General features: G+C 34.0%; 6 protein-coding genes across 6 annotated transcripts; 3 read left to right on the forward strand and 3 right to left on the reverse strand.

Annotated features, from left to right (window-relative positions):
• Window positions 1-182: 182 nt before the first annotated feature.
• PHYBLDRAFT_63787 (hypothetical protein) lies at window positions 183-2,665 on the forward strand (the record flags this gene model as incomplete). Its single annotated transcript, XM_018441182.1, has 2 exons — window positions 183-222; window positions 747-2,665. The coding sequence occupies 2 exons, from the start codon at window positions 183-185 to the stop codon at window positions 2,663-2,665; spliced, it is 1,959 nt and encodes a 652-aa protein (XP_018291580.1).
• An 808-nt stretch (window positions 2,666-3,473) lies between these two features.
• PHYBLDRAFT_168885 (hypothetical protein) lies at window positions 3,474-4,595 on the forward strand (the record flags this gene model as incomplete). The annotated part of the gene is made up of 1 exon (XM_018435959.1): window positions 3,474-4,595. One exon carries the CDS (start codon window positions 3,474-3,476, stop codon window positions 4,593-4,595), a length of 1,122 nt encoding a protein of 373 aa, XP_018291581.1.
• Window positions 4,596-4,816: 221 nt separating this feature from the next.
• Window positions 4,817-8,234, forward strand: PHYBLDRAFT_168886 (hypothetical protein; the record flags this gene model as incomplete). The annotated part of the gene is made up of 5 exons (XM_018435960.1): window positions 4,817-5,042; window positions 5,085-5,418; window positions 5,531-5,682; window positions 5,883-5,927; window positions 6,328-8,234. The coding sequence occupies 5 exons, from the start codon at window positions 4,817-4,819 to the stop codon at window positions 8,232-8,234; spliced, it is 2,664 nt and encodes an 887-aa protein (XP_018291582.1).
• Window positions 8,235-8,786: 552 nt separating this feature from the next.
• On the reverse strand, window positions 8,787-9,338 carry PHYBLDRAFT_112892 (hypothetical protein; the record flags this gene model as incomplete). Its single annotated transcript, XM_018428315.1, has 3 exons — window positions 8,787-8,878; window positions 8,946-9,123; window positions 9,183-9,338. 3 exons carry the CDS (start codon window positions 9,336-9,338, stop codon window positions 8,787-8,789), a joined length of 426 nt encoding a protein of 141 aa, XP_018291583.1.
• A 1,231-nt stretch (window positions 9,339-10,569) lies between these two features.
• PHYBLDRAFT_145935 (hypothetical protein) lies at window positions 10,570-12,374 on the reverse strand (the record flags this gene model as incomplete). The annotated part of the gene is made up of 2 exons (XM_018431562.1): window positions 10,570-11,859; window positions 12,219-12,374. 2 exons carry the CDS (start codon window positions 12,372-12,374, stop codon window positions 10,570-10,572), a joined length of 1,446 nt encoding a protein of 481 aa, XP_018291584.1.
• A 1,003-nt stretch (window positions 12,375-13,377) lies between these two features.
• PHYBLDRAFT_168889 (hypothetical protein) lies at window positions 13,378-14,012 on the reverse strand (the record flags this gene model as incomplete). Its single annotated transcript, XM_018435961.1, has 5 exons — window positions 13,378-13,446; window positions 13,572-13,598; window positions 13,673-13,815; window positions 13,873-13,879; window positions 13,920-14,012. The coding sequence occupies 5 exons, from the start codon at window positions 14,010-14,012 to the stop codon at window positions 13,378-13,380; spliced, it is 339 nt and encodes a 112-aa protein (XP_018291585.1).
• Window positions 14,013-17,272: the final 3,260 nt, after the last annotated feature.

The raw sequence follows: 17,272 nt of genomic DNA on the forward strand, positions 1-17,272 counted from the left end.
ACATTATCAACACATCTATAATAACTTCATTTTAGCATCGTTGATACAGGAGTTTTTTTTTTACATAATTCGTTTGCCCTGGATTATACTGTGTGTGGAATTGGTAACTTTGTATGGCTGGTTTGTCTTGAACAGGGTGTTTAAAACAATTAATTCACGATATTTATTCGTTAGATTTTCTTATGTACTCTTCAAATGTTCTATGCCCATTAGCCTTCTATTGTAAAAAAGACGTCTGAAGTTGCACTCGGAAAACTAATTGCTTTCGGCTGTCTGTTATTCATTTCCTCTTCCCTGAGTTTGTCTTCCTATTTTTTGTCCTCCCTTAAAACATATTGTGTGTTACGAAATCCAAATGAACAAGGTGTTGACTTCTCATATGATACATAGTGCTATGCATTTATCAAAGCGAGAAATAAAAACTTCAATAACTGCTTGAACTGACTATAATTACTTAATATCAAGTGAATTTATATATTAAAATGCTCTTTCGACAACAATTGTATACTAAAACCTTTTCTTTATTTGTACGAGGAGTTTTGGCTGCGCCTTGTACACCTTTATGGTTACCTAAATTATTCATATTTAACCATAATTGCAGTTCACAAGATCAATGTGTCACAATACTTCTTTTTTCTTCTTATAGATGTCAAATTTAATTTTATTGGCATTTATATATTTCAATATATTCGTTTCTTTACCTCTTAATCTCTTTTTTTCTTTCTATATAATTATTGTTATGAAAGTATCAGAACTACCATTCGAAATTCTTACACAAATTGCTGATAAACTATCGACAACCGACAGGCTGACCTGTGCTCTTACATGCAAGGGATGGAGATATCCATTTCAAAAGGCTCTGTGGAGAGACGTGCTAATTAATTCCTATTACGGCATGAGACCGTTTATAAGAAGTATTAAAGCCTATCAAAATTCATCTATATCATACCCCCTCTTAGTTCGCAGTCTACGCATACACCTCTATTGCCATATACCAGAAATACCAGATATAAATTGTTCTGACCTATACCGATATCTTCCAAACTTGAAGCACCTAGACCTGGGGACTATAAGCTATAAATGGCTTTATACCGATATAACAGAAGCAGACAAAATATGGAAGTCTCTGGAAAGCTTGAAAATACAATACCAAGGAACTAGTGAAGAACAGCCAGAAAAAAGATTCCTGAGACTTATAAATGCGTGTAGTATGCTCCAAGAATTAAGAATATACGAGCATGGATGGGGTTATCGTATAGAGCTTGGCGTGGAGGACTTTGATAACTTGCACCAAAACTTGCGACACTTATCGGCTATCAAGGCTGGAATATGTCTTGAGATTAACTTTTCGGTTCCATTGGACAGAATCCCAAACACAATACCGGCTTTTACAGTGACATCCATAGATATAAATTCAAAGCAATACGAAAACAAGACCCAAACTGGCAATAGAAATTGGAATGAATGGAATCCTTTGTGGCTGTACTATTTTGGATACAAGTATCCGAATTTGCGTTCTCTGAAGCTAGAAGTCACCGACATTAGTGGTGATCCTATGACTTCAGACCAGCGGCAAACAATCATATCTCGTCTTCAATCCAATCCAAACGCATTCCAACACCTGGAAACATTTGATCTCACGACGAACAGATTTTTCGAGTCTTCTGATTTTGTTTTATGGGAATTTCTTTGTCCATTAAGAGCTCCTCTTAAGCATCTAGCGTTAAATGCAACACAAAATGATGGAGTAGACTATTCACACCCGATTGATGTTAACAGAATTTTTCAATCGTTTTCTCAAACACTCGAGAGTCTTTCGCTTACAGGGTTTACATATAGCTATAGTGCCCAAATTACAACACTAGAACTATCCGATGACTACCCACTTTTAACAAATCTCTGCATCAGTGGTAGCAATGTGTCTCTTAATCTTGATGATCTTTTGGACAAATATGTGGCCCTGGAACAACTGAAATTTTGTGGTGGAAAATTGTTCATTAATCCAAACACCATAACGGAGGAGTTAAAGCACCAACATCAGCAACACCATGGACTACAGACTTTGACATTAGAGAAATCCTCTGCAGCCGCTGAATTGTTTGATCACATCTCTTTCAGGTGTAAAAGTTTGAAGCATATGACTTTGGACAATTTTTGCGTTACGGGATTTATTTCTGAAAAGACCGGATGCTTGCTACTCGACATGAAACATACTTTCTTAAAGACTTTGCATATCGGCCAGGTTAAATATGGAACATCATACGAAGAAATAAATGAAGATGATATCAGCCTGACACTCCTCTCTCAATTAAACGATGCCTCATCGTCAGAAGAAAGAATCGAAAAAGAAAAAAATGAGATGGATGCAAAGTACTCTATTGTAGAATTTCACCATATCGATTGGCTGTACAGCTATGAGTACTATACGTATCCTGGGATATACGGCCAAGAAACTAAAAAACTCTCAAAGGAAGAAACCAATATCGCACTTGAATACTATAAAAACTTTCAGTCCAACAAGATTGGCCAAAATCCAAAAGATGGCAGCTCGTGTGGCAGAGAGAACCCAGAGGTCGGTTGGAAATACGAACTTTACAAAGGATACGGCGAATTGAGATTTGGCAGGATTGAAACTGCTCCTGTTTTATGTACATCAAACGATTAAGAATGATAGGCAAAAGGTTGTATAATAGGCTCTTTTCAGAAGAGAATAAAGTAGAAAATAAAGTGAAGTAAAAAATAGATAATATACTTGGTGTGAACAGATGAAAAGTTCAAAAATTAACCTTTTTTTTGAACTTTTAGTCTGTCCACACCAACTGTAAGTTTAATTCTGAATGTAATAAGAAAACAAAAACGATGGAGGAGTTAGACCATAGTCCAAGATACAAAACCTTAAAAATAAAATGTCAAGTTATCAATATGATGAGTAGATAACTTTACTGTACTGGACTAGATGCTTAAATCTGCTAGTTTAGTCAGTCTCTTTCTTTATATAGGTTGATAAATGTTAATAAGAACGTATAGAGAGGCTTTGTTTGTATCATTGTAGACTTTACATTCGAAACTTTACATTTCTATATTCTCCCCATTTTTACAGCGTCAGTTTAGATTAAAGAATAGAATAATATAATATTATTGGTTGAGAATCTGTCAAATTCAAAAACTTTTTTCAAAAATTATTTTCGTATGGTTGCATTAGCTTTTTATTTGAATCGCTGGGTTTGTTTTAAAAAATGAAAATTCACTTTGAAAAAAAGTTCTTCCACGAACTTCTCTACTAACACTAATTTATATATATATATATATATATATATATATATTTCCGTGTAGAGGGCTGGCTGCGACTTGTACATTTCTATGGTTACTTCAATAATTCAAATAGAAAAGTTTGTGGACTCAAATTTTATCAGTTTGTTACAATTTTCTCTTTCTTTTTTCACCTCTTTTCCTTTTATATAAGTATCGTTATAATGGTGTCAAGACTACCATTCGAAATCCTTATACACATTTCTAATAGTCTATCGACCGAGGACCAGCTGTCCTGTGCTCTTACTTGCAAGACATGGAGATACCCATTTCAAAAGGCTCTGTGGAAAAACATACAAATCTGTACCTATCAAAGCATGCAAAAAATCATCGACAGTATTAAAGCCTCCCAAAATGTACTTACAGCATATCCCTTCTTGGTTCACAGCTTACACATACGTCAGGACTGCTATATGACAGAAATGACAGACATAAATTTGTATGATCTATTCAGACACCTGCCAAACATAAAGAGACTTGACCTAGGAGACATAGACTATAGAGATATGAACACCGAGATAGAAAAATCAAAAGAAACATGGAAGTCTCTGGAAGTTTTGAAGATCCGATACAAAGGAACCGAGGATAAGAAGCGAGCAAGGCACTTCTTTAAGCTCATAAATACGTGTAGCATGCTCAAGGAAATAGAAATACTTCATGATGAATGTATTTTTCGCATAAAGTTTGGTGTCAATGAATTTGACAAATTGCACCAAAACTTGCAAAGCCTATCATCTTTCAAGGTCAATATATATCTCACGCCTAATCTTTCGGTTCCAATGGACACCATCCCAGATACAATACCAGCTTTTCCCGTGACATCTGTAGAAATAAATTCGAAGGAGTACAGGCACGTAGACAGAAACGGAACTTCTAGTCATAATACCTGGGATCCTTGGTGGCTGTACTATTTCTGCCATAAGTATCCAAATTTGCGCTATCTAAAGCTGCATGTTGCGGAAACACACCATACCCTGATGTATTTGTGCGATAAGAAAAAACTCGTATCTCTTGTTAAATCCACTCCAAACGCATTTCGACATCTAGAAGCATTCGAACTTACGACTAACGGCTATTTTGAGCATTCTGACTTTATTTTATGGGAACTTCTTTATCCATTAAGAGCCCCTCTTAAACATTTGGCGTTAGATGGAACAGAATATGAATTTATAGACGATAGATGCCCGATGGATGTTAAAAAAATTTACGATCCTTTTCTGAAACACTCGAGAGTCCTTTACTCACGAGGTTTAAGTATGATACTGTGGAAGACGGTTCGTGCCTAATGATACCTTCATACTATCCACTTTCGACGAACCTTTGCATCAGCGGCAAAGAAGTTTCTCTTGATATTGATAATATACTGGAAAAACGCGTGGCCCTCAAACAGCTTAAATTTTGTGGTGATTTCCTGAACCTTAATCAAGATACAACAAAGGATGAGTCAAACCAACGTCAGCAGCAGAAACAGAAAGAGCAGCAAAAATAGCATGGACTTCAGATCTTGATGTTAAAGAAACGCTTTATATTCTATGAAGTATTTAATTACATCTCTTCCAGGTGTAGAAGTTTGAAGCATATGACGTTGGACAAACTCTCTATTTTAGGATCTATTTCTAAAAAGACCGGATTTTTGTTAGTCGACATGCCCTATACTTTCTTAAAGACTCTGGAAATTGGCCAGGTTCCATACAGCACACTAGAATATAGCTTTTTTATGGATACAAATATCGGTCTGACACTCCTGTCCTAATTAAACGGCCCTTGACTATCAGACGAAAAGGACGAAAGAAAGAGAAACGAGAATGATTCAGAATACCCTATTTCAGCAAGCCACATTATCGATTGGATCTCTGTATACAAGTACATTAAGAGAAATCGGGATAAATACTTGACGACTACAAAGCTTTCAAATAAAGGTGCCACTATCACACTTGAATACTATCAAGACTTCCAATCCAACAAAACCGATCAAATCTTGGAAGATTTCGGCTTGTATGATGAAGCGGACCAATCTATATGCGACAAGTGCAATCTTTCCGAAGGATGCGGAGAATTGAGATTTGGCAAGGTCGAAACTGTTCATGTTGTGCGTGATTCAAGCCTGGGGTGATATTAAGACTGATCTTTAACAAGCTCTTTTGAAAAGGAAATGAAATTGAAAAACAAAAACAAAATTACACAAATAATATACTCTAAACTTCATTATAATTGTAATAAGAAAGGACATAAACAGCGAACGAGCAAAATCCTTAATAAAGACACCAAAACTCAAAAGTAAAATATATAAACTTCAGCTTTCAAGTAATCAATTTGATGATAGGAATAATTGCTCTGAATTGGACTCAACGTTTCATTTTGCTAGGTCGCGACGTACGTTTGTTAATTCTTTATGTACTCATCATATGCACAGTGACCATTAACCTTGTATTGTAATAGTCCATCTATAGTCGCGCTTAGAAAAACAATTGGCTTTTATTCTTTTTTCATCCCTTTTCACTTCTCCGAGTTTGTCTCCCTTTCATTTTGCCCTCCTTTTAAAATAATAATAATAAAAATAATAATAATAATAGTTTGTTCCAAAAGCCAAATGAGCAAGTTCTTGACTCTTAATACAAGTTATACTAGGAGGCTTTTTATCAAAGTAAAAGAGAAAACAAAAGCTGTGGAAATAGATTGAACTAACTGTAGCTATTTGATATCAGGTATATTTCTTATATGAACCTGTTCTTTCGACTATACTGATATACTAGCAATATTTTTTCCATTGTATGCTATTTGTGTATGGACAGCTGATTGCACCTTGCATTTATTTATGGTTACCTCAAGGATTCAAATGCAACCGAATTTGTTAACTTGCATCATCAGTTTGCCGCAGTACCTCTGCTTTTTTTTGTTCCTCTTTTCTTCTTATAGATGTCAACTTTAATTTTAATGACTTTTATATATTTCAATATACTCGTTTCTTTACCTCTTAATATCTTTTTTTTTATTTCTATATAATTATTGCTATGAAAGTATCAGAACTACCATTCGAAATCCTTGCACAAATTGCTGATAAGCTATCGACAACCGACAGGCTAACCTGTGCTCTTACATGCAAGGGATGGAGATATCTGTTTCAAAAGGCACTGTTGAGAGACATGCAGATTTATTCCTATTACAAAATTCAAGAAACAATCAACGAAATTAGAACTTACAGAAACGAATCCACATCACTCCCACTCTTGGTCTATAGTTTAAAAATACAGCATTATTACAATATGACAGAAATATCCAGCATTGCATTTTCGGACTTATTCGTATACCTGCCAAACTTGAAGGCCCTGGAGCTATGTGTTGAGCCATATATTGATATTGAAGTGGAGATACCCCTACCAAAAAAAATATGGAAGTCTCTTGAAAGCTTGAAAATACAATACAGAGGAATTTATGATACACGGCCAGCAATACACCTATGTAGATTTATAAATACATACCACATGGTCCAGAGATTAGAATTGCTTGATGAAGGAAACTTTGGTTGCATAGAGTTTAGCGTGAACGACTTTGAAAACATGCACCAAAACATTCGAAACTTATCATCTATCAAGGCTAGCATATATCTCAGTCCTTACACCTGGTCTAGGCTGGACAACTTCTCAGATACGATGCCAGCTTTTGCGGTGACATCCCTAGATATAAATTTTAAAAACAAAAGCATAAAATTCAGTAGTTCAAGTCAGAATAAATGGAATCCTCTATGGCTGTCTTATTTTGGTTACAAGTATCCGAACTTGCGTTCCCTGAAGCTGACAACCACTAATACATGGGGAAATTCGACAAATTCGGACGAGAGGCAAACAATCATATCTCTTTTTCAATCCAATCCAAATGCATTTCGACACCTAAAAACATTCAGCTTTACAGTCAACAATCATTTCGCGCTTTCTGACCTTGTTATACTAGAATTGCTTTGTGTATTAAGAGCTCCTCTTAGACATGTGGCCCTAAATACAACAAGAAATCAAGAAGCAGACTGTTCATATCCATTGAATGTCAACAGAATTTTACGATCATTTTCTAAAACACTCGAGAGCCTTTTGCTTACAGGGTTTACATATAGCAATCATACCAAAAATCCGGTTCTCAAACTATCCCTTTACTGTCCTCTTTTGACGAACCTTTGCATCATTGGAAGAAATATATCTCTCAATTTAAAGGATCTATTGAACAAATGTGTGGCCCTCAAACAACTAAAATTTGGTGGTGGAAAATTGTTCACTAATCTAAACATGACAACCAAGGAGCCAGAACAACAGCAGAAAGAACATGGACTACAGATCTTGTCTCTAGAAAAATGCTCTGCGAACGCTTCAACATTTAAGCACATATCTTTCAGGTGTAAGAATCTACAGCATATGACTTTGAATATTGTGTCGGTCACTGAACTTATTTGGGAAACTACCGGATATTTTCTACTCGACATGTCACATACTTTCTTAAGAACTCTGAAAATTGGCCGAATTCGATACGAAATATCAAACCGATATATAAAGAAAAAGGATTATATCTGCCTTACACTCCTGTCTCAATTAAACGGCCATCGATTAGCAGATAAAAAGAAGATTGATACGGAATATCCTAAATACCCATATCACAATATCGATTGGCTTTATACATACAAGTATTGTGTGAGGGACGATATATACCTCCTAATAACTAAAATACTTCCAAAGAACGGAGCCAATATTGCTCTTGAATCCTATCAAAACTCTCGATCCAAAAAAGCCGGCCCGGCTTTAAAAGGCGCCAATTTGTATGAAGGAAATGACCCAAAGGTTTACTGGGAATGCGAACTTTTCAAAGGATTCGGTGAATTGAGATTTGGAAATATTGAATCTGTTAGTTATATATCTCAAACATACTACAGAAAGTATTTTTAAATATGTTGTATAATAGGCTATTTCTGAAAATAAAATTAAAAACCAAAACTATACAAATAATAAAATACGGAATGAACGATGAATTATCAAGGGTATAGACCAAGACAAAAGAATTCATTAGTAAAATATCTAATTTTTAGCTGTCAAGTTATGAAATGGGAATAAAAGCAGTAGTAGCTAGTAGTAACGGCATGATCATTGTTTGAAGCATAAACGTATAAAATAAATCAATTTTTTGTCAGTGTATATTATTTGAATATGTATAAGTGATAATGAACAAGGAGCACACATTTGAAACACAAACACACAATTATAGAATCCTGATCCATTCACTTTTCTTTAAATCCTATATTCTTCTTATTCTTTTGTTTGAAATATAAAGGGTCAGAAGAACAGTAAGAAAGACAATAGCCATAATGACCAGGTGCAATAATTGAATCAAAAGGAAGTGAATAAGAAAAGTAGTTTGTTGTAGTAATAATAATGTACATGTTTGTCTAGATGAATAAATGTTTTAAATGTATAGATATATGATTACATAAGATGAGTTACTTAGTCATCATCTGATGATCTTCCAGGTACCAAGAATCCAACCATACAAGCATCCAGCATAAAGTCAGTATTGACCCAAGAGTGAGTGAGCACTAAAGTATTAATATTTAACATATCAATATTTAACATATACATCTTCTCATTTCTACTTTCACTTACTAAACAGTCTGGTTCCGTCCTTTCCTGCAATACGCATAAGATCTTTAACTCCTCCTGGGTGGAACTTGAGATAAGGTGTGATATTGTAGACCTTGCCTTGAATAGCCGTCCAAGCATCTGCAAGAGTATTGTGCCGTTTGATATCATCAAGAGTGTATCGAGACAATTGAGAAACTCCCTTTAATAATAATTAATAACTGACAACTAATACATAATATCCAATATTTATAACTTTACCCGAAGATCTTTGCCTGAACTCTTTAATCTTGCCCAATCGAGAGGTGAATGTCCAGGCTCCAGTCTAACTTTCTGTCGATTCTTGGGTTGTTTTGTAGCTGCGGCAACTAAACGTTGAGGTCCATCACGAGAAGGAAATTCGGGAACATCACTCATTACATCTGAGTAAATCGTTAATAAGGATTAGTTACTTGTAATTTTTTTTTAAAAAAAAATACAGTTATGTATATATGTACTTTCTGGATCAGATATGGTCATCTGAGGTGGCTCTATCTTTGGTTCATTTGGTACTAGACTTGAAGTAGTTGTAGATTCTGTAGATTCTGTAGATTCTGTAGTGGTAGTATCGTTAGGTGTAGCTGTAGGTGTGATAAAGCGTCTGAATGCGTTGAATGCCATGTTGGTAATTATACTGATAAAGTGTTTGTGTATAAAAATATATATTTTATGTAAAGAGAGGGGAGGTGAATGATAACGATGAATGAAACAAGTGTAATGTAAGATAATATAAGGTAAAGTTTATATATTTATATAGTACATAATATAATATAATATAAAAAAAAAGTAATGTAAAATGTAAAAGGAGAACAAAAGAAGCTTTAATTTTATTTCATATTAAAAAAGAAATTAAAAAATTAAAAAATCGAAACGTGAATTGAATATCCTTTTTAATTTTATAATTTTTATTTTATTTTGATTTTTATTTTTGATTGGGGATGTTGGTATTGGGTTGGGTTGGGTTGGTTTAGGTTGGTTTAGGTTAGGTTGGGGGGGGGGGGGGGGAAGCGAGTTTTTTTTTTTCTTTTCTTTTCCTTTTAGCTTATGTCACAATCGCATTGGTAACAAATAAAACAAAAACAAAAAAAAAAAATATAGTAAAATGAAATGAAAATAAGATAAGAAAAAGATCATTGGTATTATTTTCTTGTTGCTGTTGTTGCTTCTCTTGCTCTCTGTCTATCTCTATCTCCCTTTTATATACACATACAAACATATATATATATATATATATCTTTATGTGATTTACAAGGCCAATGATGAGAACTAGAAGAGCAAGAAATAAAGACTTGAGAACATGTTGTATAATAATAATAATAGTAGTAGTAACAATAAAAGAAAGCAAAGCAAAACAAAGCAAAGCAAAGCAGAGCATGGTATGGTATGGTATGTCATACCATGGTTATTTGTGCTTGGGAATAAAAAAAAAGTAACAAAGAGGTAAAGAAGTAGTGAAATGAGGACAGACACACAGAGATAGAGAGATAGAAAGAAATAATATGAGATGTATGCTTTGGGAATGCTGGGATAAGCTTGTTTGATGACATAAGAAAAAAAAATATAGAAAGAGATATAGAAAAATAGAGTTTTCTTTGATTTTTCTTCTTCTTTATGAATATGTACTCCAGTCTACAGCAGTTTTCTCGGCTAAACCAAGGCAGAGTTCAACATGGGAAGTGGTTGGACGACGAATGACACTCCGGATGGCCTGATCCAAAGGAAAGACAAGGTCATTTTTCGCATTGGAGACAATGATACGTTTTCCTGCGGGAGGGGATCCTGTCATGTCGAGCTCAGCCAGGAGGTCTCGAAAGGTAAAGGCGTCTGTGATTGCGAGGTTGCGGATGTAATACATTGGCGACGAGTCTGACTGAGGTACACTGCGGAGAGAAACCGTCTCGACTGCCGGAGGGGGAGACAACGGCATTGAGGGAGAAGGAGTGATTGATATATGAGGCTGAGGTAAAGAAGCAAGAGTATGCGAGCGAGAATGAAGAGGTGGAAGCTGGGATGAAAAACTGTCATGATGTGATGACGATGACGATTGTGGAGGTGGAGGTGGAGGAGGTTGTTGCTGTTGCTGTTGCTGTTGTTGTTGCTGTTGAAGTTGTTGATTATGATGATGAGAAGAAGTAGAGGAAGTAGGAGGAAGAGGAGGAGGGTGAGAATGAGGATGAGGAGAGCGCGGATTGGCAGATGGTTGAACAGACACAGATGGCGAGGGAGGATGGTGATGAGAAAGAAAGGCGGTCGAGGATGCATAGAGCGGAGTAGAGGCCGACTGGTGAAGTTTGTGATCCATGTGTTTGTTGAGTCTCTTGCGCTTGAGAGAGGTCGAGGGTGTCATGGATGAAAAATCAGGCGATGGTTCGTGACGGTAGTGGTTGTCTTGGTAAGAGATTTCTCTAACTTTGGCAGCAAGTCCACCGTTGACTACCTCGGCCAATGGATGTTGGTGGTGAACTGCATATGGATAGGGGTCCAAGTAAGGGGTAGGCTGTTGTTGCTGTTGCTGTTGCTGTTGTTGCTGCTGCTGCTGCTGTTGATGATGATTGTGCTGTTGCTGTTGGTGGCGGTGATCCTCGGTTATGTCCATTCCATTCGAGTCGGCGGGTGAGGGCGGGGCCTTGCTGCGTTCAAACCGCTTCTTGGCCCGGTACAGCGTGCTCGAGTGAGCCTTGCACAGTGACACCTCCGACAGATGACGAAGACCCTGTACACTCCCGTCTTCTTTGCGGAATATCGCATGCGCATTCTCGGACAACCATCCCATTGTAAAATCATGGTCTTCCTTGTCTTGAGGATTCAGCTTTTTGGCTCTTGAATCAAGACTTCCTTCTGGCAAGTTCTTTCCTCGGCGGGGTTGCATCTCATTACACTCACAATCTGTCCCGTAATACTAATAGCAAGAAACGACCCAGAAAAAAAATTACACGCACAAATACACGAACACACAAACACAAGCACACGAACACGAACACGAACACGAACACAGATACAAAGAAGTGTATATATAGAAAGTATAGAGAACGATGGTTAGAATTGATGGCAATATATACATATTGCTATTCAAATAAAGTAAAATGTTTTATATATATATAATAAAAAAGATGAAGCATATGTGTGTACTTACTTTGGAGCAAGTGAAGCATATGCTGCAGATCACACACGCATTCTAGGGTGGCGTTAGGCACACTCTTTCATTTTCTTCGACTTTTGTCACCCTTATGTATATACACTTGTGTGTATGTGCTTTACCTTGCGAACTGCCAAACGAGGTTGTCCACTGTGGAGTTGCATCACAGGAGGCTGGAGGCGAGTCCTCATAAGGGTGTCTTCTTGATGAGATGTTGAATGGTGCATCGGCATGTCTGTAATCACCTGGGCAAATTGGAATAAATTGTTCTCAGTCATACACTATTGTTGCTGATGATGTCCCTTTCTTCTTGCTTGCTGTTAACTTTATGTTTCAAAAAAAATATGCGTGTGTATAATAAAGGTGTTTTCTATCTTTTAAAGGTGTAATAGGAGAGACGTCAAAATATGAATATAATAGTAATAGTTTTATATATAAAATATACAAAATATAGTTTAATGTAATATAAAGAAGTGTCCAAAATATAAAGCGTATAAAGTGTTTAAAGTGTGTGTGTGTGTGTGTGTGTGTGTAAAGTGTGTGCGAGACAATTAAGAAAAAGAAAAAAAAAAAGAAGGGGAGAGAAAGAGAGACGAAAAAGGAGACGTTGAAATTGAAAGGAGAAAATAAAAAATAAAAAATAAAAATAAAAAAAAAAGAAGGTGAAAGTGAAAATAAGCAAGGGGCGTTCGAGGCCCTTCTCTTCTATGTAAAAAATAAATAAAAAAATAAAATATATATATATATAAATAGTACTATATATAAATATATAAAAAAGTGGGTACTCAAACCGAGTGCTACGACCTACCTCTTTTATTATTATTTTATTTTTTATATAAATTTCTATACAATAGTTCGCTGTGACTTGTATATATATATATATAAAAATATAATAGTAATCTTGTAATTCTTGCTGTAATTATGATTTCAATAAACCAGCAAACAATTATACTGTACAAATGCCTGGTGTATCTTGGTAATGTAATTCAAATTTGCAGCTTATTTTTCTTTATTATTTTATTTTTTGATGATGATAATTTATTGGTTAAAGCCTTTGACACCTTTCTCAAGTACCATTCCAAATCACACATTTACAGACCAAACAGAGATGGAAAGAAATTCAACATTGTATAGTTACACCAATAAAACAACAAAAATCACTTATATTTTTTATATCTATTCTTGGACTCCTTTTTGAGGTCTCTCAATTACAGCATGTATTCAACCACAAGAATTGGATTTTGATTTTGATTTTGATTTTGATTTATTTATTTTGCTTATTCAACTTAATAATTTTTCATTGATTTCAATTACTCCAAAGTCAACATCAAGATCAAAATCACTGTCAATCTAGCAGTAATTATCTTGTATGCTATCAAGAAAATTATACATAGTAGATATATAAATTTTGCCATGTAGTACCAGCACCTCCTATAACACGGATAGTCCGGCCCGGACCGATCGTGGCATCTCACCAAAGCACCGGAACACCCGCATTCTCCCTTGATATATTTATATACATATACATATACATATATGCATTCATAGTTGCATTCACATTCACATTCACACTCACATTTGCGTTTTGCGTTTTGCGTTTACACTTGAATAAAATAAATAAGCAAGTAATATTAATAGCAATAGCAATAGCAATAGCAATAGTGATAAGATGGCATGACATATCATTGGAACACTCACAGGATAATACAGCTGGCTTTACTATCATTATGTGTAATAAGTCAAACATTTATTATATAAATATACACATACACATACCCTTTATCTGTATATATGTATATATATATATATAACACTTCTTTTACTTCTTGGTATCTTTTTTTAAAGAATAACTTATATGTCAAGAGCAAACTAAAAAGTGAACCAGATTCGATTTGTTTCGTTAGACCAGTCATCATTTTTTATTATTTTTATTATTTTGGAACATGGTTGCACCGAGGCACGTTGGTCCACACAGGTCAATCTTCCTTTTGAACCAAGCCCAAAAAGAAACAAAAAAAAACATAATATTTTTGCGTGTGTGTGTGCAATATATGTTACACTCAAAAAATATATAAGAACAGCGAATCCTTTCTTTTTCTTTTCAAATAAAAAAAAGGAAATCCATGCCTTGCTATGCCTTGCTATGCCTTGCCATGCTTTGTCATGTCCTGTCAACTTACAGCTGACTTTTTCTTTCTTTCTTTTGATTTTGAAATTTTGTATACTTTTAATCGAAACAAAATCATCAATTCTTATCCAAATATTGAAAACCAAAATATATAGCAATAAATAACAAATTAGCTTTTATATATATATATTTGAATAAATGGTTAGTAATGAGATTGTAATAGGATGTAACTGTTATTTCTTTATTAGGAGCTAGCAGCAATCTAGCAACAAATACACAAGAAAATGTGGATCGAATGGAATTGAGCTTCCGTTCTTTTAAGAGAAAAGAAAAATAAAACTGCAATGATCTAAAAATAGAATATTCCCCTTGAACTATCAAAAAAATAAAATAAAAATAAAAAAAGTAAAGCAAGAAGTTGTTTCCATGGCTACGGATTTAACTTTATTTGTTGTTGCTATAAAGTCAACACAAAAAGATAAATATGTTATGTGAATTATAGATTTTATCAATGAAAAATATATACATTGTCATGGAGATAATGTTGTATATATTTATTTATAAAAAAAAATCCAAATAATCGGGATGTTCCGTTAATTTTTTTTTTTTTACCTATTTTTCCCTCTAACATTTTGCTTTTTTTCTTACATTACATATATAAATATATATTTTATCTTCTTATTCTTCTCTTTCTCCTTGTTCTTAGTTGTAAATTTCCCTATTTTTTTTTCTTTTTCTTTTTTTGTGCACGGACTGTGTGACAGCAATCCATGCCTACCGAGCATTTGATAGCCAATTCTATAATTATTATTAGTAGCAGAGGTAGAAGGAGTAGTAATAGTAGTAATAGTAGCAATAATAAAGATATTATTGTGATAATTATCACAAGGGAAACAAAATGACATATCTATATATATATATATGTGTGTGTGTGTGTGTGTGTGAGAGAGAGAGAGAGTGAGTGAATATGAGTGTGTGAGTGTGAGGCATAAATATCATGTCATTTGTTAAAACAATCATCCTTGGAACCAAAAAAAGAAAGTCTTTTTGAAATCTGTAATATTAAGTGTATAAAAGTGATCTCTATATTTTGTATATGTTTTGTGATTGTGGTTGGTCGGGTAAAGTCTTGTACGCCAAACAATCAACAGAAAAAGAAAACACTGGAAACCAGTGGATTTCTCAATCACTCTTACTCACTCACTTTTTCTCTCATTTTTCTCTCTTCATTTTGATTTTGATTTTGATACTCCTTTAATTTTTGCCTATCAATTAATCTGTCTATCAATCTATCCATCTAGCAATCGACTTATCAATTAATCTATTGGCCAATTTGTCAGGTATCCTACCAATCAGTATGTCTATCAATAATAAAGCAATTGAAAACATAACATTTTTGGCTTTTTTCTATCTTTCTCTCATTCTTTTTATTGATAGCTGATAGTTCTCCTATGTAAATATTCAATTGTAATCACTTAACCAATTGGTGGATATCGATTTAATGTGAGTCGAATTGCCATGTACCCTAAGGAATTGTAACAACCAATAGGAACTTTTTTTTATCTTATATATATATTCAGAAATGTGTATATATGTGTGTGTGGGAAAATTGTTAATTATTTCTCGATTTTTTTGACAAACAGAATTCCTTCGATCTTTTTATCATTCAATGTAAAAAGAGAACCCGGATCTCTGGAGTCAAGGATGATACATTAATTGTCACAGTGCTTAGAATGATCATTTTCCTTTTCATTTTCATTAGCATTTATTTAATATATTCTTTTGTCTACCAATTGAAGTGTACTGTAGATCTTGACAATTGTTAATAAGTGAATTCATACGTATATATATCTTCTCTCTCCTTTTATCTCTCCTTATCCTTTGCTTTTTTTATTTGGAATTTAATCTTATACATGTACATATAACTCTTTACTCCGGAAAAACAAACCGACAAGCATGTGTAGTTTTGTAAGATATATATATATATATATAAATACATAAAACAAAACGCAAAACAAAATACATGTTTATACATATAAAGAAAATCTCGGAGCATCAAACGAAACAGGGAAGTAACAATACACAGCTTTTTTATTTTCTTTAAAAAAAAGGGACTATATATATGTGTGTGTAAGGTTGAATCTAAAGTATGTGCTTTAGAAGAAAAGGAAAAAAAAAAGGCTACATCCCCAAAGCAGAAAGATCAAGACAATATATGTAGAATTTCATTGAATTTCATTAATAATTACACAATTTGAAACAAACTTAAAGTCAAAATGAAGAAATAAGGAAGAACAAGATTCAAACTTGCAGTAAGTGTATACATATAGTAGTAATAATAATAGTAAAAAAAATACCAGACATTCAAATTTGCATATGAAGATGATATTCATTTATTAATATTATTATAGTTGAAACAAAGATTTTAAGATCAATGGGTATAGAAATTGAGGTGAAATCTGGTGGGACAAAGACTGTCATTGGAATATAGAAAAAGGATTAGTTCCGGTAAAAACAGCTCACTTTTATATATATACATATTTGCTATAATTGCTCTTCTTCTCTTTGTGCATGTGTGCATGTATACATAAGTGCGAGAGTATGTATGAGTGTACTTGCGTGAGTTTGAGTATGCTTGTATGTGAGTACATGTATGAGAGAGATAGAGATAGTATAATATCTATAAAAAGTTAGTATAATATTACAGATAGATAATCACTCTAAAGTACCATTTTGTACTTGACAATTAGAATCAGATCTTGATTCAGGTATCGTTTTTTTTTTAATATGGTAGAATACAAGAGATTATCACAAATGTACGAATGTACACATATATTCACATTCACATACATTCACCCACACACACATATATATATATATAATATAAGAACAAGGTTTATATTAGCTTATGGTCTGTTCTCAAACACATATTCACTGTGTGTTTCTACAAATTTAAAAAGGAATATCAAAACAATGTAGTCAGTGCTCAATTTAATGATATGGTTGGGAAATTCATATATATATATATATTACTATACACCAAATCAA

The sequence above is a fragment of the Phycomyces blakesleeanus genome, assembly GCF_001638985.1.
Source record: "Phycomyces blakesleeanus NRRL 1555(-) unplaced genomic scaffold PHYBLscaffold_11, whole genome shotgun sequence".
Taxonomy (NCBI): Eukaryota; Fungi; Mucoromycota; class Mucoromycetes; order Mucorales; family Phycomycetaceae; genus Phycomyces; species Phycomyces blakesleeanus.